This window comes from Xiphophorus couchianus, chromosome 7 (genome assembly GCF_001444195.1).
Source record: "Xiphophorus couchianus chromosome 7, X_couchianus-1.0, whole genome shotgun sequence".
NCBI lineage: Eukaryota > Metazoa > Chordata > Actinopteri > Cyprinodontiformes > Poeciliidae > Xiphophorus > Xiphophorus couchianus.
In genome coordinates this window covers 10,702,603-10,726,967 of record NC_040234.1, presented here as the reverse complement: position 1 = coordinate 10,726,967, position 24,365 = coordinate 10,702,603, and the positions used below count along the sequence as shown (strand labels likewise).

Genomic DNA, 24,365 nt, shown 5'->3' with positions numbered 1-24,365 from the left:
AGTCTATTGCACAGCAACTATGTCCCCTGTGTTGCTGCTGCACACAGGGGACATACAGTAGTTGCCCAGGACATGTTGGGAAAAAGTATTTAATTTAATTTAATTTAATTTAATTTAATTTACAGATTTCTTTCCAAATAATTCACCAGTGTCAATTGAGTATGTTATTCCTGCTAATATTTAAGCAGGATATGCTTAAATATCCTGCTTAAATATTCTTGGTTGTATTTTCTGTAATATACTGTCACAAGCAGAGCTGCTTCTTTTTTAAATGCTGCCCTGAGCAAATAGACATAAACAACAAGCTGCAAGTATGCATAACATTATGCATGCAGCTTACTGTAAAAGGAAAGAATCACTCAGATACTATTTTAATAAACATTTTTTTTTTTAAATGGTCACAACAAAGTTTAAACACCAACACAATTCGATTACAGGGACTCCTTTTAAACTCATCATACTTTATTTTTTCATCATAATTCATTATATGGGAAATGGATTGTGAATGATGTGCTTCTAATATGAAATTGTGTCCTACATCCTAGTTTTGAAACAGTGAATTTTGAATTAAACCTGTTAAATAAAAAAAAATTACAAAGAAACATTCATTTCAGTCAAACAAAATTAAGTAGCCCAAATAAAGCTATTATTCCCAAAAGAGATGAGCCTTCCCATAGAGGGACAATTAAAAAATCACATTTTTCTTAAGAATTAATGTTCTTTAAAAAACTGAATGAATACCATTCCTCACTAAAGGTTGCTTGCAAACAAGAATAGTATACTTGTATGGTACTTGTAACAATATTTTATGTCATTGTTATTCATTGTGGTGAAATGGTCTCTTGTAGTCTGTTGAGTGGCTTTATAGATCAGAGCAATAATGTGTCTAGAGTTTATGGGTTTTTCACAGCAGCAGATTCACAAAAATATCAGCAAACAATTCAAAACAAAAATAACATTACATTGTTTTCTAATCTCCTCCATAAAAGCTCAATATTCCTTGTAAAGCTGTCATGTTCGTCTTTACCGTCTAAGGTTTGTGTTCTACACAAGAGTAGAATAATCAACATACACTTGTATAAATATAGTCAGTTCCTTCATACATATTGTTTTACAGTCATGTAGTTAGTTAGCTCTTGTGTTCTTCTCACTGAATTTTTTTATTCAATTTTTTCCCCCAGAACTGAGACATTTTCAGCCTGCACAATAATACAGGATAACTTTAATGACAGACGAAAATAAAATAAAAAAATATCTGTATTTAGATTTTTGCATTAATACCCCAAGAAGCAGGAAGTATAGATGTAGTAATAAATAACAATTTACTGTCAAAATTGGTCCACATTGTTATAACGGGTTTTTTTTCCACATTACCTGCTAGATGCCAATTTTGATGTTGTACAGGGACTGACGTTGACTAGCTGTAACAGTGTAATGAACAGAGAGGAGTTAATCTTACTATCTTGTTAATACACTCCATAAACTCCTTTATGTTTATTAAAAAAAAGAAAAAAATACAAGTCTTAGGTCTCCCACTTGAATTGATTTTCAGGTTATACAGTACAAATTCTGTGCTTTCATCTCCGTTGACGAGAGCACCGTTTTTTTTTTTACTTTATATTAAGGAATGCTCAGTCTAAGATAATTTATAATACCATCATTCATTATTCAACGAAAAGCTTCCTCCTTTCCTTGCTCATAAAGTATGTGACTTTACATTGGATAGAGCAAATACCCAGTAAAGGAGGATTGCACATACTGTCCAGCATAAAGTCCTGAGGCTTGATCTGATGGCATTTGAATATACACAGTGTCCCCAGGTTGGAGAGGCAGGACTGCACTTCCAGAGGCTTGGTCTAAGGTACCTTTTTTGTATTCATCGTATGTATACATCACAGGCTCATTGTTTCTCATCAAAGCCACCCACACGTTCTCTCCCTTGCAATGAATGTGGTAGATAAAGTAGTAAATGCCGGGGATGTCACAGGTGAAGATTCCTGTCTGAGGATTGTAGTTTTGGCGGCCATTGTACAACAGCTTATCAAAAACAACCGGACTCCCCACAGGTGGGAAGGGGGTGGATGCTACAGCCGTAAATGCTGGCATTTCAAGCCCACTGGAACCCATTACTTCAGCCCCATAACCACCATATTTGCTTTTTTTGCCATAACTTCCAGCTTTAACACCATCTAGTCCTGGTCCCATCTCAGAAAGAACCCCAGCCATTTCTGGAGAAAAAACAGGTTCACCAGGTGGTCCTGGTGGTCCAGGTGGACCAGGTTGACCTGGCTGTCCTGGGAGTCCAGATGGTCCCTCTCTTCCTTGGGGTCCTGCAGGACCAGGCAGGCCTGGACTCGAAATGACTGCAGTGCCTGGTGGACCAGGTAGTCCATTTTCTCCTTTAGGTCCCGTGGGACCTGGAGATCCCATTGGTCCAGCTGTACCATCTATTCCAGGGATTCCTTGAGGTCCTTGAATACCCTTTTCCCCAGGTAATCCAGCCACTCCTCTTAAACCAGGAGTTCCGGGGGGACCAGCAATACCAGGTAGACCTTTATACCCATCAGCACCTTTAGGACCACTTGGTCCAGGTTGACCTCTAGGACCTGGTTCCCCAATTTCCCCAGTTAGACCAGTCTTACCAGGTAGCCCTGGAGGACCAAGGTCACCTTTGGCCCCATCCAGCCCTTTAGGTCCTCCGTCTCCACAATCTCCTTTAGCACCAGGTGCACCTCCGCTTCCAGGTCGTCCGATCGGTCCTGGAGGACCTGGTGGACCACTTGGTCCAGGAGGTCCAAGCATTCCAGGTAATCCATCATGGCCCTTATCTCCTTTAAGTCCTGGAGGTCCAGGTGGTCCATTCATTCCTTTATCGCCTTTAGGTCCTGAAAGTCCTTGTTTACCAAATCCTGGAAGTCCTGGTTTTCCTGGCAATCCTGGTGGCCCTGGAGGGCCATTTTCACCTGTCTTTCCTGGTTCTCCAGGCAGACCATTTTGACCTGGCTTTCCTTGACCAGGTAGACCTGGTGGGCCAGGTGGTCCTCCTTTCCCAGCTGGCCCAGGAATCCCAGAGTCTCCAGGATGTCCTTTATGTCCTGGTGGCCCTTGTGGACCTGGCAAGCCATTCAACCCTGGTTTTCCAAAACCTGGCAGCCCTCTTGGGCCAGTCGGTCCAGGAAGTCCTTTGTGACCAGGCTGTCCTGGCAGGCCCAGTCCTTTGTCTCCTTTTGGTCCCGGTAATCCTGGCAGTCCTGGCAGGCCCTTGTGACCTGGTTCTCCTTTGCCACCTGGTTGTCCTGGTAATCCCTGCATCCCTGGTTTACCTATTCCAGGAAGCCCAGGTGGGCCCAAGGGTCCCTGAGGACCTGGTTGACCAGTGGGGCCTTCTTCACCTCTTGGTCCCATTTTTCCCTGAGGCCCAGGCTCACCAATTACACCTGGTTTTCCTGGCACTCCAGGCAAGCCTAGTTTCCCTATTCCAGGCAATCCTGGTGGACCTGGAGGTCCCAGTTGGCCTTCAGGACCAGGCAGACCATCTCCTGGAGGCCCAGGAGGTCCTGGAGGTCCCTCTGGTCCAGGTGGTCCAGCAGGGCCTTGTTCTCCCAGGGCAGCTCCTTCTACTGCACTAGGAATTGTTAGACCTGTGAGTAATTACATAGATGTTAAATACAGAAAGTGCATATTTACAAAAATACAGAAAAGCATTTAGTCCCTAAATTATCACCTGCAACAGCACATTCCTCTACAAACAGTGATTCAATCTGACCTCCAATGACATTATGATCAAGCCGTTAAGCTTTCTATTCTGACCAAAAATATTTATGCCCAATCAGGGAATAAACAGTGAACACATGAAGCTGTCCAGATATGTTTGGTTCTGAGACATCAGCAAAAATAATCGCTGTATTCAGTGGACTATGCTAAATACTCTCTAGATTGGGATCCATATAGAGTAATGACCTGTATGTACTTCACAACAACAGAGACATTTGTTTCTGAGGTTGGAAGAATGAGACCAAAGTTATTTCAATCAAGGCATTTCAAACTTAAAGAAGACATCAAGTTTAAAACTACTAGAAATTCTCATATGTGCTACATTGCGTTGGTCAGTGCATAAACCATTGCCATTGCAAATTTCTGATATATTTTGGACAACACTCAAGCAAAAGTTCTGCCTCCAAGGCATGACACATTTGTTTATGTGTCATAAACAAACAACAGGAACTCCCAAACCAAAAATGAAAGAACAAAAATTACATCAATCTGTAGTTTCACCCAGAGAGAGCAAATTTCTTTGTTCCTTAAGTTTTTATGAGTGTTTTAGGGGACCTCAACTGTCCCACTGAAGGGCACTGTCAAAGTTTTTCATGAAAGGTTGTGGGACTGGTTTACTAAATAGTTGTTTAGTATGCAGTAATTGTCAAATTAACAATTTTTCCAAAAATGAGGAATATTCCACAGTCAACTTCTCAGGGGCCATATCGCTAGGCTAATCAGAGTAAGGGTGTCGGGGTGTGAAAACACTTCTAACAAATATGTTTAACTATACTCTGTACAATAATGCAACTTGAACTTTACCATGCTGTGAAGAACAAAAAGTATTTATATTTTTCACATTTCTGCAGATTTTGCCATGTATATGTCAATGTATATGCACATGGTCAATGTGTTGCTGTGTTCAGAAGGATTTCTAACCTTTGTCTTTGCCAGCATTGTAGTTTCCCCCTTTCCGAGGATTTTCTTTGCCTTTGAGTAGGGGCATCTGGGGAAGCTCCTTCCTGTAGTGTGGAAACTGCATGTAGGGCACTTCTTTGCCAAGGTACTGTTGCTGAGGAAAACCTCCCTTGCCCATGTTAATGTGCTGAAGGTGGTGCATTGGCTGGTATGGCTGAGGGTGTTGCATGTGTCCGTAGTACGCACCACCAGTCACAGATATGAAGACAACAAGCTGGAGCAAAACAGTGGCGAGGGGCCCTATAAGGGGAGGCATGACCAAAGCCTGTGGAGAGAGTGAATAATTAATAATATTATATGGGACACAGCTGATTTATCTCTTGCAGCTGAACATCGCATTTCTAATGTTTTATCTTCAGACAGGAAGCAACAACAACCCTCTGTCTCCCTCCCCTGGACATTTCTAACAATTACACCTGTAATTTGCTACTGAGACAGTCGGAATTTGGGAATTAATTATGTTATTTTATATAAACAGGTAACATCAACGAATGAATAGCTTTCTTGGTATTTTCATTTAGCATAAATCCAGATTAGTTGGCCTTGGAGATCAAGCAAAGTGAACTTCTATTGTCTTTAAATGCCACTAACCTCAGAAACATCAAGCTGATTTATGTAAATGTTATTTAATGCATCTGTTGCCACAGTTATTTACTCTGGGACTGGTGATCATAAACACATGAAATAATCAGGGCTCCATAAGCACAAAGATTGCTACATATGCACTGTTTCTAGTCAGAGTAACAACCTGATGCAAAAGAAAGGTTGTCTATAAACACCCAAAATGGCACTTGGAATTTAATTCTGCTTTTTTACACAGCTTTACTTCCCAGAGGAACACTGTATGTGGCCTTCATTTTCTATGCCAAAAACGGTGATTAGTCTATCCAAGAAACTGAAGCGGCAAGTGCAACAGAGGCCAAGACCAAGGTCCCTCTTTGTCAAGCCATTATCTTTGCCCTCCAGGAAATCCTAATCTGGAAGAGACTCAGCCACTGCATAACTATTTGGAACCTTTTCACAGAACTTTGAAAAATTCTGAACTGGCTCACACAATGATTGTGTTTAGTTGTTGCAAAAAAGAACCTCAGAGCTTTTTGTGACAAAAATAATTTCTACAGACATTGCAGAAAATAAAGGCTACTCATTATAAACTAAACAAGCTGTTTTTGAATAAGGTAAAAAGAAAGTACATAAACTGTACATGCATATGAGATACAATAAACATGAAAACACAGGAGAAAAAAAAAGCTTTTTTTTAATCAGAAAAAGTGGGATTCCGAGAAAGTTACCAAGGACAAATTTCTGGTATGTGTGAACATACTTGACAACAAAAGCTTGATTCTGATTCCTTTTCTTTTTTCCAAGCTTATTATTTTGCCAGACATTGAGAGATACCTCAGTGTCTGCGTTAAGGCAACTTTCATTTGAAACCCACACAATTCATCAATTTCTATGTTTATACAGTTTAAGACTGGAGTGCAGATAGGTGTAGGTTGGTTGGGTGTTACAGAATATTCCACTTCATAATATTTGGTTGAGTTTATATTGTAACACTTCACAGCCAAAGTCTACCCGTGGTACTTTGCATTAAAACAAACAGGCCAAATTCAAATCCTGTTTCATACAATGAGGATCAGTCTATTCAATACAAGTAATTACAATCCAGCTGTCATGATAATGGAAACCACCACTTTTCTATATGAAAGAGATGTTGTTGACTAAGTTTATTATTGCTGTGCTCGGTATGCCAGGATTCTAAGGCACCAAAAGAAGCATCACTCCTTCAAAGGCTACTTCTCATGGAAACAGACAGTGACACGGCTATGTCAAAATTACCAGAAACATGAGAAAAGCTCAAAGTAGGAGAATAGCACAACATCTCCTAAAGTTTAATCGTGCCTCACTCTCTGTTTCACTGCTTTTCAACAGTTTGCCAGCTGCTCTACCAGAGAAAACAAGATGTTGAATTTGTTTTATTTTCCAAATCAAGATATCCTTTCGAAAAATAAGATGAGCAGCTCTGTAGGGTTCTGCAGCTCTTCAAACTTAGCTTGACTTAAGAAAAGATTATGTTGATGTGGAAGACATCCTGCCTGGTTCTGGGACTGAAGAAAACTTGTCCATATTCATCAGCATTTATAAACCTGTTGCCCTGACATCCCACATCATGAAGGTCCCAGAGAGACTCCTGTTGGCCCACCTGAAGCAAAGAAGCACTTATCTGGACTTCCTGCAGTTTGCTTTTCAGAGTGAAGTTGGTGTTGACAGCATCATACAACTGCTTCCACAAAACCATTGTCATCTGGAAAAAGCAGGCAGCACTGTGAGGATCGTGTTCTTTGTTTTTTCTAGTGCATTAATAACAATTTAGCTTGATCTGCTTTGTCAGAAACTCCAGAAGACACAAGTGGAGAATCTCAAGAAAAACCTGGATCTAAGGCTACCTCACAAACAGACCTCAGTTTGTAAGACTGAAAAGTTATGATGATGCAAAAAATATATACAGTATACTGTATGTATATAGAAAATCAAGAAGATTAAGGACAACCCTGACCATGGTCTTCATATGACTAGAAAAACGAGTTTCTTCAGTCAGAGGCTTCTTAATATTTGAGATCTTTCCTGCTAACAGCCATCATTATTAACAATAAGTTTTTGAAGAATTTGAATGAATACATTACAACATTTAATTTCCCATTGGGATCAAGAAAGGATTTGTGAATTTAAATTTTAAAAATCAGTGTGAGCTTTAGGCATTCACAAATAAAAATAGTTTTTCACAACTGAAACCAAATGTTTGTAGCCTCATGGTATTTCTTAGTGCAATGATAGGGACTGAAACCAGACTGATGTACTAGTACAACATATTAGCATGAGCATGCAGTCGATGACCTTCAGAAGAGGCCTTTCAAACTCTACCCTGTTAAAATGCCATGTTTTGGTGATGAAAAAAAAAGATACTTTGATAAATAATTTCTAAATGTATTTCATATATAATGCACATTTAGCCTTTTTAAACTGAAAAGTTTAAAATATTAAAGGAAACCAGATTTTAAAAAAGAAAACCTCTGGAATAAATCTGCTGCATAAGTCCCCACAACCTTAGCATTCATTTGTATTTTTTCTGAATATTTAACCCCAAACCAAAAATTAAATGACAGCCAATCAACATTTTATTCAAGTGTGTTGGTAGCTCTTGTAAACTGAACCTGGCACCCCTGATGTAGGCCTTACATGCTTACAGTTTCTTTAAGCATTGTGCAGCTAATCTTGGGAAATTTTAGATACCTGCTCCTGAGAAAACTGAAAACTGCTTTAACCCGCACTGGACCCTTGAGTGCTGGGGGGTAGAGGGGGCGGACAGTTGGGAGCGGACGGACAGCGTATTGCAAGAAGGGGGAGGAGGTCTGACTGTACGCTAATCCCCTCTCACCCCAGATATGCTATTTTATTTATATAATTATAAATAATTTCTATCAGTAATAATGTGTCTATCTGAGGATTCCTCTGGTCATTATCTTTCATTAGAGCCTTATTGATGACTGTATGTTGAAGCACTGAGGAGTTACAGTCATTTGAAGTTTGTATATCAGGTGTTGTCCAAGTGTGCCATTTGGAGACGCCAAATGGAGACTCCAAATGGCACACTTGGACAACATCATTCTGTACATCCTCAAAAATAAAATAACATTTTTGTGCTATTTTGATCAGTTTTGAAATCCACGAGGAGAATACTTTATTCTACAGATTTATTGCATTTTCCAGTCCATACATTCAACACTCAATGTGCATTTACAAGAAATAAAAATGAAAAATCTGGGTGAAGCAAAGTTTTTCTTTTTTGTGTGTTACAAACGTAATAGCTACAAACTACTTACAGTTAAAGTATTTTTGACTGCAAAAATAGAAAATTTAGCTTGTCATCTTCATAAAGAGACCAAGCTTTAGAATGTACTCCAAATTGTTCAAGAACAGCAGCTGATTTAATTTGGATATACCTTTTCAGCCATTTTTGGTGATTTAGGGGGTGAGGGCTAAGGGGTTAAGGGATTAAGACATTTTTCACTAGAGAGTAATCTTTCTCACAGCAGCATGATGGACTACAAAATCTTTGAGTATGGCCTTTTCAACCCTTCATAAATTAATTGACAGCAACAATTGCTTGCCTTGGCTTTGTATTAATAAGCACCTGAATACTGCAAATTAGCCAAATCAATAAAGGTCAGCTTCTGTTACTATTTATTAGTTAACCAAGCTTATTTTCAGGGTAGCATGTGAGGAAACTAATTATATTCTGTTTTTCCTGTTTATAAATCAGTTTGTGTAGATTTAAGTTGGATTCTCTGAATAACATTTAGCAAACAATGAAGGTTAAAGTTCAGATACTCTGTTCCAAATATTGATACTGCAAGAATATATTCTCTTAAGTCACTAAAACATTTAAAAATTTAGCACAGAGGTTGAAGCTTCAGCAAAATATCACCTATCTTCTGACTAGGTCATATGAATGTGCTGTGAGCGAACAAAAATGAGTTAGAAAGTAACGTTGTAAAACAAGGGGGAGGGGGAAAGTAAGAAAAAATGCTTATTAAAGCACTGAAAACATTAGCAGCTCAGTAGAACCATAATGATTCATGACCTTGTGACTATAATGGCCAATATAGAAATGCAAAGCAACCAATCTAACAGTTACAACGGTCTCTCACCAGGATCAAAAATACAGATGTTTCCTTCAAAAACAGTTATGCCTGAAAAAAGTCCTCTCTAAAATGTTTCTCTGATACCATCATGTAACTTTGCACAAAGAAGGTTTATTTTGTCAGGTTCGGGATGTACATTTTCTGAAATTAGTATTTGTAGCTAAAATAATTGAAAGGCTTCATTCCTCATCACTTAGCTCTTAGCATGACACAGTGAAAATATCCATTTAAATCGAATTAAGGTGTTTCACATCAGATCTCAGCAGATGAAAGTGACAGTCGAGACAGTGGAGTTCAACAATGGAAATATATATTAAGCACGGCTTCCATTTGTCTCCAGAAACCGTGTCCCATTGTGAGACAGACTGTTCTCCCTCTCTCTGTGTTTCCCATATGCTAGCTCAGAGTTGCGAATGTCTGGTTCTTGCCCTCCATGGCCTTTTCTGCTTTTAAAAATCCTCTGGATAGGTGACTAACTCACCAATGCCACCGGAGGTCACAAGTCACAGCTCGGTTTGCAAACAGACGAGGAAAAGGTCTCAAAAATCCAGAGGTGATCAGATGTGAGCACAGAAATGTTTTCTTATGGAAGTACTGAGTCTACACTGTTTGTGTAAAAAAAAATAAAGTTATTTATTATTTAACTTAAGTTGAATATAGTTAGAAATTAAAATCTATTTGAAGGTACAGTTCAGGGTCTTTGTGGTTTTTTGTAGCTTAGTAAATATCCCTTGGTGTCTTCCTTTAGCATAGATTCAGAAGGGATGGTCCTGGTAGATGAAGCGAATATATTGACAAACAGAGGGGCAAGACTGAAGCAGACTTTTAACATCTTAATACAACTTCAATTTAACAAACCATCATGGTTCTTCTTCCAAATGACTCCCCTAAGCAAACGAGGCTGGAGCCTCTGTGCTCCAAACTCAGTTGGAGCACACAATAATCAATAAGGAAGTCATCTTCCTGTGTGAAACATGTACTGAAAACTATAAAAATAAAAAGAGTTTCTGGTCAGATTAACTACCCAATAACAACATAGCAGTTTCGGTAAATGCTTATGTATGAATTTTTACTTTGTCCTGTTTTTTTTTTCTGACAGTTGCTGTGAAAGAAAACATTTGACATGTTCTGTTCTCAATAGTTGTTTCAAACAGGAAGCTTATTGGTGCTGCACCACCTCCATCCTCCATTTCCTTTGTAAATGATCATTGGCCTCTTTCTAAAAAAAAAAATAAAATTAAAAAAAAGCGGTCCAATGTAAACGTGATGATGATCTCTAGATTAATAGAATATTGTCTGCCAATGCTTCTGGTCAGAGTAAATACCCAATTGAAATGTAAGGCAATGTAAAAAAAATTATAAAATAACACTTTCATAAATTGATGTAATATTTTTGCTTTTCATACCACTTTATTTATATGGTAGACAGATAATCTGGACAAAAACAGGTTTACTAATAAGAAGCAATGATATTTTTGAGACTGAAGTTGGTTTAGCACAGTGGTGCAGTTGGTAGAACTGTTGCCTTGCAGCAAGAAGGTCCTGGGTTTGAATCCCGGTCCGGGGTCTTTCTGCATGTTCTTCCTGTGCCTGTGTGTGTTCTCTCCAGGTACTCTGGCTTCCTCCCACAGTCCAAAATCATGACTGTCAGGTTGATTGATTTCTCCAAATTCTCCTTGGGTGTGTGTGTCCTGTCTGTCTCTGTGTTGCCCGGTGATGGACTGATGACCTGTCCAGAGTGTACCCTGACTCTTGTCCGTTGACCGCTAGAGACAGATGCCAGCATGGATGGATAGAAGTTGTTTTAAATTCGCAAAACTCTGCTTAGGTGTTGGTTATGCTTCAGCGTAGGGGACCAACTAATCTTGATTTACACAAAATGAAGACACAAGGTTTGTTTTCTAGTACAGGTGAAATATCAAATCCTCTTGACTTTTTAACAAAACTTCACTTCAAAAGTGCTGTGCTATCCCTTATCCATATCATCCAAACCACCCCGATGTCCTCTGTGTCAACAACTATTTGTCATGTTTTTGTTTTCTTTTGTTAAAACTCTTAATCTCAAGTGTCGTTTGGTTGTGGTTACTTGGTGAAAGGAAAAATATATTTGTAGCCCCTTATCTCCTTGAACGCAGCTTTTAGCACAGAGTACCTCATAAAATTAACACATGCCCAAGTCAAGTCAGAAACTTTCTCACTCAAACAAATACTGTGCACATACTATTGGAACGCAGCTCCTCCAAACACACTGTGACAGCTGTGCATTAAATGAGCTAAGTGTTTGCCTCCCTTTCTCCCCCCATCCTTTCCCTGCCATCAGTCTTGGTCTTTATGGCATTCTTTAGGCCCATTGTGCGTTTCTGGTTGCTTTTGAATAATGCAAACATGGGGGATGCAATGTTGTACAAGCAAATAATCAGTTTCAAAGGTTATGTGTTCTTGAAAATAAGCAGTAGAACAATTTAAGGTCCCACTCCCTGCAGGATGGTCCATATATCCAGATTAATACACACATCAGTCCATAATACGTTGACTGGAAATTACCAGAATGGATTAATTTAGTCATTTTAGAGGATAGTTTAAGACTATTTTTCCATATAACCTTCCCATGCATCAACAAGTATACAGGAGCATCTAAATAACTTTAAAATGTTATTGAAATGTTAATTTGTTCCAGTAATTAATCTTAAAAAGTGAAACTTATATATTGGATAGATTCATTACACACAGAAACATCTTCAAATATGATGGGAAAAAAAAGTTGTCACATTAAAAGTTGATCATTTCGAAATAGAATAACATAGAAAGGGTCAATTTCAATACAGAAAATTACATAGCCAGTTATGCCAGGCAATTTCCTCCCAATATCAAATCAATACAGTTATAAAGGTCGTTAGATATTAACTGAAGTCACCAATATCTATTAATTTTATTTATTTATTACATTCAAGGTTGTCATACTATAGCAGGACAGGCATTTCATTTCTGGCTGCTGGCCAGCCAGCCATGTGAGTTTGAAGAAATTTTTCATAAATGTGGTCGGCCAGTAGGAGGCAGACCCATTCTCTGTTAGGACAAGTTTCCAATCAATGTGTATTTTAATTATCCCAAAAACTGGATAAGAGCACCATCAGCCCTTAGGTCTCAGTCGGTGCGTTCTATCTTAAATCTGAAGCCTTCAATAGGAATCTAACCCTGTCGTGAAGGATTTGGGAAGCTGTGACTGACAAAAAAGTAAGACATGCCAGAGAAAGAGAACATTATGCAGCATATCGGTTGGAAGAGACAGAGATCCTGCAGGCTAGCGGCGCTGTTTACTCTGCAGTTTTTCTCACCAAACTGCTGCTCTCGCCCCCATCGCATTCATCTGTCAGTTTAGCTTCAACTTTCTGCACACATGCACACATGCACCCATGCACGCATGCGTCAGGACTGAATGAATATTTGCCTTCAAGCACAGCTTCTCTCTCTCTCTTTGACACACAGACATGGATGCATATAGTTGTTTGTGTCATGCAACAGCCTGAAAGACTCCAGTCTGGGTTAGGAAATGTTCTGCCTTCGTCTCTGCATGATGATGTGGAGACTTAGTGCTGCACAGATCAAATTTCTAAAGTCTTTCAGAGCTTTTTGTTTGGAAAATAGATCAAATAGCGGAAGTAAATTCTTAAAAGTTGTTCATTTTGATGTAGCTATATTGTATGGATTATTCCTCTTTAGAAAGATAAAGTGAATGTAGCAGTATTAAAGTTTAACCTTCACCGGTTAATGCAAGGTGATTCCAAAGAATATACATTTAAATGAGAAAAACAAAAAATTGAATTTAAACTGTGACTAAATATGAGACAGACATGTAGTTATAATCAATCTGAAAGTTAAATTTATTAAAGCCAACAATCATGCAGCCCAATTAAATATACCACACACAAAAAAATCAGAACAAACAAGAGGTGAACTGAATAAGGTGAAGAGCCTACCTTCTGAGGAACCCGTTTATGGGGAAATAACCACTCCAATCACACTAACAGAGAATACAGCAGCCTGAGAGAGCCTCTCCTGGCGGATGTGCCAATAAGAAACACTCACCTTGTGGACAGAGCTTTTATCTGCTGCAGGGTGGAGTCTCTGGGGTGGGTGGGAGAGAAGAGACATCGGACAAGAGTAAATACAATATCCCCAAAAATACGCTGGACCATAATTTATGGTGACAAAACATGTTCACGTCTGCTTGGTAAGGAAACACAAATGATGACAATGATGAATCATGAGTATTTTCTTGTTAACTATGTATTAAGTTGAACATTGAATGCAGTGGAAGAAAAGTCTAGAAAAGCTGGGGATAAAAATAAATTTAAAAAAACACAAATAGCAGAAGAATTGCACAGCATCTGAATAATTTTTATCAAATTCAAAAATACTTTATTGAACCCAAAGGAAGACTAAATGTTGCGTTTACTCATTTAATTAAACAGCTATTGTAGATGGGGATGGCGGTGGGCAGAAAACATTTCCTGAAGCAGACTGTATTACAACAAATTAAATGGTGAATATATACCTGTATGTATATGCAAGAAACATATCCATTAAGTTACAAATAGTATAATAATAGTCTGTACTTCTACACCTGGTGATCAAAGCTGTAATTAATCATTTGTAACAGTAAAGGATAATTCCAACAAACTATTAGCATGCTATTCTTATTAAATATAGCATGACCTTAATGAAAAACACTGAATGCAGTCGTATAATAATTTTCTTTTGTTGTTGTTTTTCATATTTTACTTTTCACTCCAAGACTATGAATCTACATTAGAATTAATGTCGAGTTTTTGACTGGATGAGATTTGTAAGACATTTCAATCACATTGATATAAAAACACAAATAAGTCAATGGGAAACTTGCGTCCTTGTGTGAAAAAAAGTCAGTCAGCATCATCTTGGTGGAACATTCAGCCTCAGCCTCAGTCTGAAAATATGCTTCTCCTCTGAGGGTCTTTGTCATCCTCTGACAACAGAGTCTTTCCAGGGCAGGCGTTAACACCTGGGTACAACGACTCCCTTTTGACATCTCTCTAACTCTGACGTGTCAGACAGACTAAATATATACAGTCTCAATGTGCATGAGGTGTGGCTTATGTACTGCTTTTCTGTTTCAAGTATACACACTCTTATTTTAAAGCTTTTTAAGAGATAGTGTCTTTGTCTTAATTTTGATGCCTAATTTAAGGTCCTGGTTGTGTCTCAGTGTGTGTGTGAAATGGACAGTGAATACAAGCGGCTCCAAACTCACGCCAGGGTGTAAAAGGGCGACTGTCTAGTTGCATCACCAAACACCAGCCACCACTGCATCAATGACAGCAACCAGCATCCATTAACTTCCAAATCACCAGCTTAGTCAAAAGACTGGAAGTTAATGGATGCTAATGTAACAGATCATTTTATTGGTAAACATTTGTCTTCTTCTTGATGAAATAAGCAGAAACAATTGTGTGGAAATGATTGGTTTGGTTATAATTGGTCCAACAGCATTGATTGTGTAATTTTTTACAATCAAGTTTCCATATAACGCTAAATAGAGCAGTGCAGTTCTTATTTTGGTTCTACCTGCAAGCACAAAGCTCAAAGAAATGTTATAAATGCACTTCTATGAGACACTTGCAGACGTACATTTTGAGGTGCTGTGTGAAAGGTACACGGCAGACGGGGTAATAAGCTGTGTGTGTGTGTTTGTCCTCGTACTTCAGTCCTCTTCCTGTTCTCCTAATGAAGCCTCAATGGGCCTAAAAACAGCCTCACACCATCCGTCCTGCAGCACATGAAAGAAAACCTGAACCAGTTCAGAGCTGCCAAATCATGTGACTTCCTTAGGCTTAAGATAGATAGATAGATAGATAGATAGATAGATAGATAGATAGATAGATAGATAGATAGATAGATAGATAGATAGATAGATAGATAGATAGATAGATAGATAGATAGATAGATAGATAGATAGATAGATAGATAGATAGATAGATAGATAGAATTTATTGTCATTGAACAGAATTCAACGAAATTTCCATTGCAGCTCCCGTGCAAAAGGTCAAATATATACAGTATAAATAAGCAAACACACAATAATAATAATAACAATATATACAACTAAATTAACTAAAGGCACTCAACCACACCAAAGAAGTAGCAGCAGGTCCAATTATGGCAAAGTACAGATAATGTGACAGTGCAAAGTGCAGAACAATATGGCTGTGTGGGGGTGGGGGATATGTATGTGTGACTGCGAGGTTATGATATGTGTGGGAGGGGGGGGCGGCAGGGAGTAATGGCTCTGACGGCTGTGGGAAAGAAACTGTTTCTCAGTTTATTTGTTGTAGTCCGTATATTCCTGTACCGCTTGCCTGATGGCAGCGGCACAAACAGTCTGTGGCCCGGGTGGCTGGAATCCATCGTCTTCATACGTCTGTATTTCAACAGTGGTCATTAACCAGCTTTGTCCTCTACTCAACAATTTTAGCAGAACAAAAGAAAAAGGTTCTTAAATAAGTAATAAATATCTTGTATCTTCCCCAACACGGAACAGTTTATTTCCAATAGGAAGAATGAAATTTATTATGCTATTGCTTTGTTAACCTTGCTTTACCAAATTTGGTTTCTAGTTTCTCTCTTTAAGCAGACCAGCTGCGTTTCCTTGCTGGTTCCTCATGTTAAATCCCATTACTTCCCTGCTGACTTTTTGCTCCTGGATTCATGTTTTTGTTCACTGTTTTTCATTAAACATTCTTCATCTATTTGCTCTCGCTGCTTCTCTGCATTTGGGTCACCACACACCTTATCATGGCACTTATACATGATCACCTTGTTATACAGGTAAATACAAAACCTCAATGGTACAAAACCTAAAACTGTTATTAAGATGAAGGGAGCTGTGGATATTAGGCAATATAATGCAGTGTGCCATGATATTTGTTTTTGTGTATGCAAAAGTGTTCATTCAACCCATTGCTTTACTATTTAACCCATAGGAAAGCAATGCTGAGTTTTTTCGTAGCAGTTTATGAGTTGTCGAACTGTCGCTTGGTCACATTTTCAGATGAGTTTATGTTGGGGAGCTGGTAAGGCTCCAACATTCCTTGCTCCATTCTTCTTTACCATGAGGCAATGCTGGAATTTGCCTGGTAAACAGAAGCAAACATCTAAAAGTGTCTGTGTCACCTCATCTTCAGGCACAGAGAGTTGTGGAATTTAGACGTCCTATAATACTTGTGAATGATAAACCTTATCAGCCTGGATCATTAACCTTTAATTAGCCATTTATTTATATGCTCTGTGATGAAACACAAGTTTATCTTTTCAAAGAGTGAGCTATTATTTACGTCTGTATGATGTCACTCAGCCAGTAGAGAACATTTTCAAGAACAAGTACATTGTTGGGGTCATATTATGCTTTTCAACTAATCAGCTCCGTTCTTATTCCACTTTTGGTATTTTAACTCCTTGCGCCTTTGCAAAGCTACAATGAAAATTTCAAGGCATTCAATTTATATAATGTAATATTCACATTAATATCCTCTTTTTCAAGAGAGACATGATCAGGAAGGCAACAAGACCCAAGCGATGTCGTGATGTCGGACCACTTCTTTTCAGTAACGAGTAATCTAACACGTTGCTATTTCAAATCCAGTAGTCAGTTACTTATCGAAATCACTTTGCGTTGCTGTGCGTTAAAATTTTCCTTTGTCATTTAATTTTATTTCCTCTACGCGTCTTGAGGAGTGACCGCCTTTTCTACGTGACAGTATCAGCAGCAACAGAAACATAAACAATGGAGGGAAGAGAGAGATGCGCATGTTGTTGCTGATAAAACAGGAACTATTTTGAGTTTCGCTCGCCAAGTCCGATTATTATAAGCAGCTTTGGACAACTAACCAACTGCCTTACCAAGCACCAAGCACCAACTAACTTACAATCTAATGCATTGTAATCGGCTTACCAAAGCAATGAGGTCTATTGTGTCAAAAGATTTTGACAGACCAAGAAAGTAGAAAATTTGCTTTAAAAATCTGGTGCATGAATAATATTCACCGCGCTAAGAACAGCGGTTAATGTTCCATGTTCTACATTCTGTATTTTCTGGGAATGTGGAAGATCCTGATACTTGCATTTCTAATTCAGCTGTTGCCATATATTAAGTATTAATACTTTCACCTCATGATTAGCATAGCAACATTTTCAACGGAGTGCCAAACGATGGAGGAAATAGTAAGGTTGGACAATCAGATGCAAATGTTATAAGAAATCAGTGACAGATGTTTTGGGCTTCTTCAAGGCAGTGAAGGCATACATGTCCAAGGGCAATGGGCTAGAATAATACAGAATATATTTTACATTTCCACTGCTGTAAGCCGGGCTCCTTTTTGGTGAGAGTTGGACTCCGTCAAGCTCATCATTCTTACCGATTCTGTTGATAACCTTTATGGACAGAATTTCTAGGCACAGCCTGTTGATTAGATCCATTTTGGTGGCCTCAGGATCTCGTCTTTGCTTTTTGAAGATGATGTGATCCTATTGGCTTCATCAGATTGTGATTTTGCCATATTTAGTTTCATGTGTTAGTCATGTCTGTGGAGTGTGGGACGAAGCCAGAGTGCCCACAGAGAATCCCGTCCATGCAATAGGAGAACAGGAAAACTCCATGCAGAAAGAATGGACCGTGTTGCTTCATGGCATCAGGGCTACCAACTGCATTACTGTGACTCAAGGAATGTGCACGGTGAAAGCTTGTGATCCATATAAAGAGGCCGTCGCAGGTTCAAGTCCCGGCTTGTTGACCTTTGCAACATGTGTTATGACTGATTCTACTCAAAACCTCACACTTAAACTTCCGTAATTCTCAGGGTGTGAAAAACGTTATTGAGGGTAAGTTTTGAAAGAGTCAAAAATATGTTCTAATACTCTGCTTCTATTTTGAGGTACATAGTATCCAACCATACATTTGTTTTAATTTACCAAACAATGTAATCTTTAGTCTAGCTATTTTACATGATTATTAAGTCATTTACCACCATTTCCATTTCTTCACTGACTGGGATGACTTCACCTTAAACCTGTTATGTGCTGTAAGGATATTTCTTATTCTTCGGTCTTCAGTATGTTTAAAATACATAAATAATTTGCTTGAAGAGTCTCCTGTGTCATGTAAAAATGTCCACCTCAATGTCAAAAAGGCCAGAGGTTTGTTGCTCCATTTTTTAAGAAAACAGTGTTGCCGCTCACACTATTGGCCTCCCAGGACTTATACCACAGTATCCCTCTCTCTTGCAGACCTCCACACCATCTGTGGGAGGCATTCCATTGAGGTCAGCGTCCCAAGACCCTCAATTTTCCCCTTGAAGACCAAACATGTAGCAAATATTGCCCAGTTTTCACTTTAAATGGGCATCATGCATCACACCAGCCTTTCAATTACATTTAATTTAGCAAAATCTGCTTCAACTTCAAACAACAATTCAGACATGAAAACTCCCTTTCCTTAGAGACGGACACATTGAGCAGGGACGTCTCCTCTTAGTCTGCTGGGCCTGACTACACAAATGTTCTTAAGAGGGTCATAGTGTACATGTATGCGTGTCTCTGTGTGTAAAAGCCGCGTTTAGCTCTGAAAGTTTGCTCTTAATGCATGGGGGTGCACTTTCCCACTCAGACAGTCTGAATGGAGACGAGTCTTCACACAGTAGTGGCACACAAAACCTTACACACATTCAGTGCAGTACACCACCTCATGTTCAAACATGTTCAGTGTGTTTCCTCCATGAACTCTCTACTTTCCATACCATATGCATCACCTGGCTAACAATCCTTCAGTCAGTCACATTACTGTCTGACCCTGGGCTGTCCGGTGATGACGTCAGTGACGTGAGAGAGATGGGTTTGCATGGTACGAGGAGGTCGTGACTCATTGAAAAGATTCATTATCTGGAGGACCACATTAAAAAGTGGTTTATCTCAGTTAAATGGTTTCTCAAACCTTACAGAATTAATTATGCTTTTGTAACTAGGGAGAAAAATAAATCAATCAATCAATGCCGGTGTGATGTCTATTAACAGTGGTGGGTCTTGTAATCTGCACCTTCTGCTACCTCCGAGCCAAATAAAATGCAAAAAAAATATTGTAATTGCACAAAACACATAACCTAGTCTTCCTATTCTCAGCAGCAAGCAGCAGCCGTTTGTTCAGTATGCAGGGATGCCAACTCCCACTGACTGCACATACAAAAAGAAATAGAAAATTTGTTTCGAAAATAACTAACATGTTTTATTTAATTGTCTGGTATTTATTGCTGGGCAAAAGAGGAATCAGACATCAATCACTGCAAAAGTCAAACGGCACGACTTTCCGAGAAAATAGTGGATATTCCTTGAAATTTGACATTGGACGGCTTTGGTTGTGGGAGCTAAATCAGCAGGTGCTGCTGCTCTCAACCTGAAAGACCACAAACCTCGGAATCAAGCTCGCAACCAGAGATTTTCTTTCTCTACAAAAGATTTTTCCCATGATGGCAGATAATCACACAGTTTAAAATAAGTATTATGAAGATCTTTTTAAAAAGCTAATTCTGTCATCTGACCATCAGAGAGTGACTATTCTGAGTTCTCCAGTCCTTGAAATTAGGTTCTTATTTGTTCTCATCTCTATATTACCAGTGGACATGTTTATCAAATACCCCACCTCTCGCCCAAAAGGTTCGCTGGAGAAAGGCACCAGCACCCCTCCCAACCCCGCTCAGGACAAGGGTGTACAGAAAAGGGATGGATGGATGGTCATCAAATTAGCAACCCAGCAATTTGGCACAAAATAATACACCTTCTAAGTTATCCATGAACATTTTTTAAGCTGCATGCCTGGATGAATGTCTTATTATAGTTTTTAAAGAGAGTTCTTGCTGGTGACTATTTTACACATTGTTCCTTATAGACATGGCATAGCTAACATACTAATGTTTCTTTCTATGTTCTTTTCACAAATTTTCTGCTAGTGCAAGTGATCAGCTGGGAAATGGAAAATTAAATTTACAAAACTGTTTCTAAGATCCAAAAGATAGTGTAGTAGCAACAATGTGCATCCATCTTACTATCTCTCCTTTCTATGCATGACTGCCTTGTCTTGCTTTTCTCAGCATTTGTAGCTCAGGAAAAAGCATTCTGTGAGGGATATGCCAAACAGAGGCAGACAGTTTGTCGATTCCTGTCACCTGTGATTCATGTACTTATTTTTGTAGGATTTTTTGGTAAGTGGAAGAAAGAAGTGACTGGCAGACGAGCATATTTGAGGTTGTTGCAGAGGGTTGAGCAGGAGTGACAAGGTCGCACAGAACGATAAATAGAACCAAGCACATTTTCTTAAAATGTGGTGGTTTTTAATTCTCTTTTACGTCTCACTCTAATCCAAATCAAAGTTGCTGTATCATGTGTGACTGTAAACAGCTGCTTCCATTTTGAAATACTGAAGTGATCATAAATACTTATGTTCTCGTCTCCTTCTGTGTTGCAAATGAAAAGTTTATTATCTGGCACTACAGCTGCAAATTAACCAGGATCACGACATAGGTGACCCAGATATGAGCACCAACAAAAAACACAAATGGACTTCACACAGACATTTTTTCTGCTGGCATTGTGTGATTAATAGTTCTCATAGCTTTGTGTCAATTCTTGCACATTGTTTTCAGCTCCAACAACCCACATGTTGACATTGTGTTTGCTTGAGTTTAAGTCTACTGTCTATGATGAATCTAAAGACAAGATGATGTTGCATGTCTGAGTCACGAAAGAACAATATTTATCTCCTCGTCATGCTGGTCATAAAACGTGATGGACAACATAACATGTTTATTTTGTATTGCACCATAATAAAAGAGACAGAATAAATAGGATTTTGCTCTGTGGGTGGTATTTAAACCATGCATTCATGTTACAACACAAACTTTAGTGCATTTTGCTTAGAATATCAATGACGGAAGAACACAAAGTGGCATGTAATGATGAAGTGAAAGGACATGGCACCCTTTTTGCCAATTCTCATTTATAAAATATTGCAAGATGAATCCAACTGAACAAAGAGTGAATTTTTCATTCTACAGCGGTCATTTGGCAAGAGGCAGGGTATATCCTGGACAGGTCACCATTTCATCAAATGTGTGCAAAACTTTTTAGATATTCTGTGGATGTAAAAAAAAAAAAAAACACAACACCATTTAGTAATTGCGGCATCTCCATTAAATAAGAAATGCAATTAAAGCTGCAAGCAGCCTCGAACGGCCCTCGCAGCTCAGCGCCCCTCCGGCCGCATGGCGACCGCGGGAGCTCCGGCGACGCCGCCCGCCAGCCATTGCAGACGCTCTCGCGCAGTTCCCGCACCCGTCAAGCAGGCGATACGCACTGATTTGTTCGGCAGCGCTATCTGAGGACGCACCAAAAATCTGGTGGAGATCGACTGATACAGTGAGGAGATATTGCTGATGGAATAGCCTAGGGGGCGCAGTGGAGTCAAATTACTTAATTTCTGAGAGACAAAATTAAATATTTGGGTTTATTTTGGTTCATCAGAACCAGAATGTCAAGGTTCTCATTGTTGAGTGTGCCTTGCAGCTGTGGTCACAGAACTCCTAGATCTAAATCATATTGACCAGTGGTTTCTAGTATTTTGTCTAAATGGAGGAGTTAGTTCTGGATAGTGTTGGTGTCTCTACATTTTCAGCTTAAGAATAGTGGATTTTGTTCTCCAAAATTATTTAAAGATATATGTGGAATTGGGGAGCTGCAGTGGCGCACGGGTTATGTCTTCCTCCCTTTCCTGTCAATTCACTATCAATTAAAGGTCACTAGAGCCAATAAAACCTAAAAAAAAAAAATAAACGTAGAATGTGTTTGAGAATCAAAATAGCTTATTTTCCAGAAGATCTTAGCGATAAAGCTACAAACTCCATCTTGGATAAAGAGTTTCTTATGCCAAAGTTCTTATTGCTTTTTTTAGTCATAATAGCAAAGTGGCAGAAATATCTGTGTTGGAGGGTATTGTATGAATTACTGTAACACAGTCGCTTTTTGTTGTGCATTATGGGTAGGGTATTCTGCAGGAACGTGATAGTATGTGTGGAATGCTGATGGGATTCTTTGTTGACCTGGGACAAACAGAGAGCATTCTGGTGATTTACACATCCCAAAAAAACAGTCCTCCCCTTCCCCATTTCTGGAATTACAAACAATTTGTAACTTGCCTCACTTTATACATGCACCTGTAATTAGACTATGTCTTCCATTCAACAACTTAATATATACTGGAAATAGTGACAAAAAGTTATTTTAATGTCTTGGTGACACCATGTGTTTGTACTCTTAACAGCTGGGAGAATAGTAAATATACAGTCCACAGCTCAAAATGTACCAAATACAGTAATAGACATTCAATATCTCATTTTGTACAGCACAAAAAAATAAAATGTCCCAAATTCAATGGAAATAGCCCACTTTAAACACCTGATTTCACAAATATGTCAGAACTTAAACAACTTCAGAAAATATTCAGTCGATAATTATTATGACAAATATTAAAATGCAGCTGCAGAGATGTTATATTCATATGCAGCTGTGTGAAACATGCTGAGACCGATGAATCCAAAGATTGAATGCAAGTCAGAGTCTCAATACTCAGAGTTTGAATGCATCATTAGACAGCACCTTTAAAGTCCAAGCTAATAGCCATAGAATAACCCAGATTTAACATATCCTATAACATGGATACTCCACGTTATAGCAAAGGTTGTGCTCTAAACCCTTCCAGAATTTAAGACAGAGTCAAGCGTTACTCCAGTTTAAAAGATTCATGTTAAACAGTGACAGAGGATGACACGTTGTGGGAGGCATTGGTCTATGGCACCAGTACTTCCACTTTATTGGTTTCCCACTTTGTGTAAATAAATGTTAAGAGCTAGTCAACGGAAATTGAAATGAAATCTTGGAAAGTTCAGAAATGACTTTTTACATTAGGGGCAATCATATTAGGTGGTTCTCATACTTAGTATTTGGGACCCATAATCCTCATCCCAAGTCCTTGATGTCCAAGACCAAATGCGGTTGAGTCCGAGATGAGACCATCAAAAAGGGTCTCGAGTATTACAACACTGTGCTAAAGATTGTATTGTCAAAATTTTCATGAGGTTTGCCAAGCATTGGTCCACTATCCTTCTGCAACATGAAGGATAGTGGACCAATTCTTCAGAACCACTGGTCCACACAATTAGATTGTCAAAGCAGTCATTTTCATAGCAAGCAACTATTTTAGAAAGCCTCCATTTACCTCCTTTTGTATGGTGCTGCGACATGGGATCCATTGACTGGAGGGAGGACACCCTCTTCATGTAATTTACCAAGTCTGAAAGCATAAAGACACCTTAGTACTGCAAACCTCACAAGTTGCATTGAGTTTTTTCTTCCACACTTAGCTTACTGCTGGTCCATTGGTCATCAGATCCCCTGTTTATGTCCTCAATGGGAAAACCTAACCCTGCAACCAGGAAACTGCATTCAGAATGGTTTTTTGTTCATCAAAGCCATAGAAACCGTTGTTTAGCAGAACTGCCACCAAACTTAAAACCCACAACCACACCACCTCCCATGATGCCTTCCACAACCTGAAGCCACAACCAGATCCCAAGGTTTAAATAATACAGTCTGCAAGTGGTACAGCTGCAGCGCATAGACTCTAATTGTCTCTCCTCTCAGAAAGTCCCTCAGTCTGTATACCTACTTAGTCTGAAGCCTTGCTGAATAAATTTAATGAAGCAACTGTTTTTTCTCTTGCTTTTCACTACGGCTCTGTAGTACAAGAGGAATTTATTAAAACGCTTTCCACAAATTGTTACCAAGAAGTAAATA

At 38.9% G+C, this 24,365-nt stretch overlaps 1 protein-coding gene across 1 annotated transcript; it reads right to left on the bottom strand.

The window, feature by feature from the left end:
* Positions 1-391: 391 nt before the first annotated feature.
* On the bottom strand, positions 392-13,502 carry col8a1a (collagen, type VIII, alpha 1a). Its single transcript, XM_028022152.1, has 3 exons — positions 13,415-13,502; positions 4,696-4,999; positions 392-3,641 (listed from the first exon to the last, which is right to left on the bottom strand). Exons 2-3 carry the CDS (start codon positions 4,988-4,990, stop codon positions 1,714-1,716), a joined length of 2,223 nt encoding a protein of 740 aa, XP_027877953.1. The 5' UTR covers positions 4,991-4,999; positions 13,415-13,502; the 3' UTR covers positions 392-1,713.
* Positions 13,503-24,365: the final 10,863 nt, after the last annotated feature.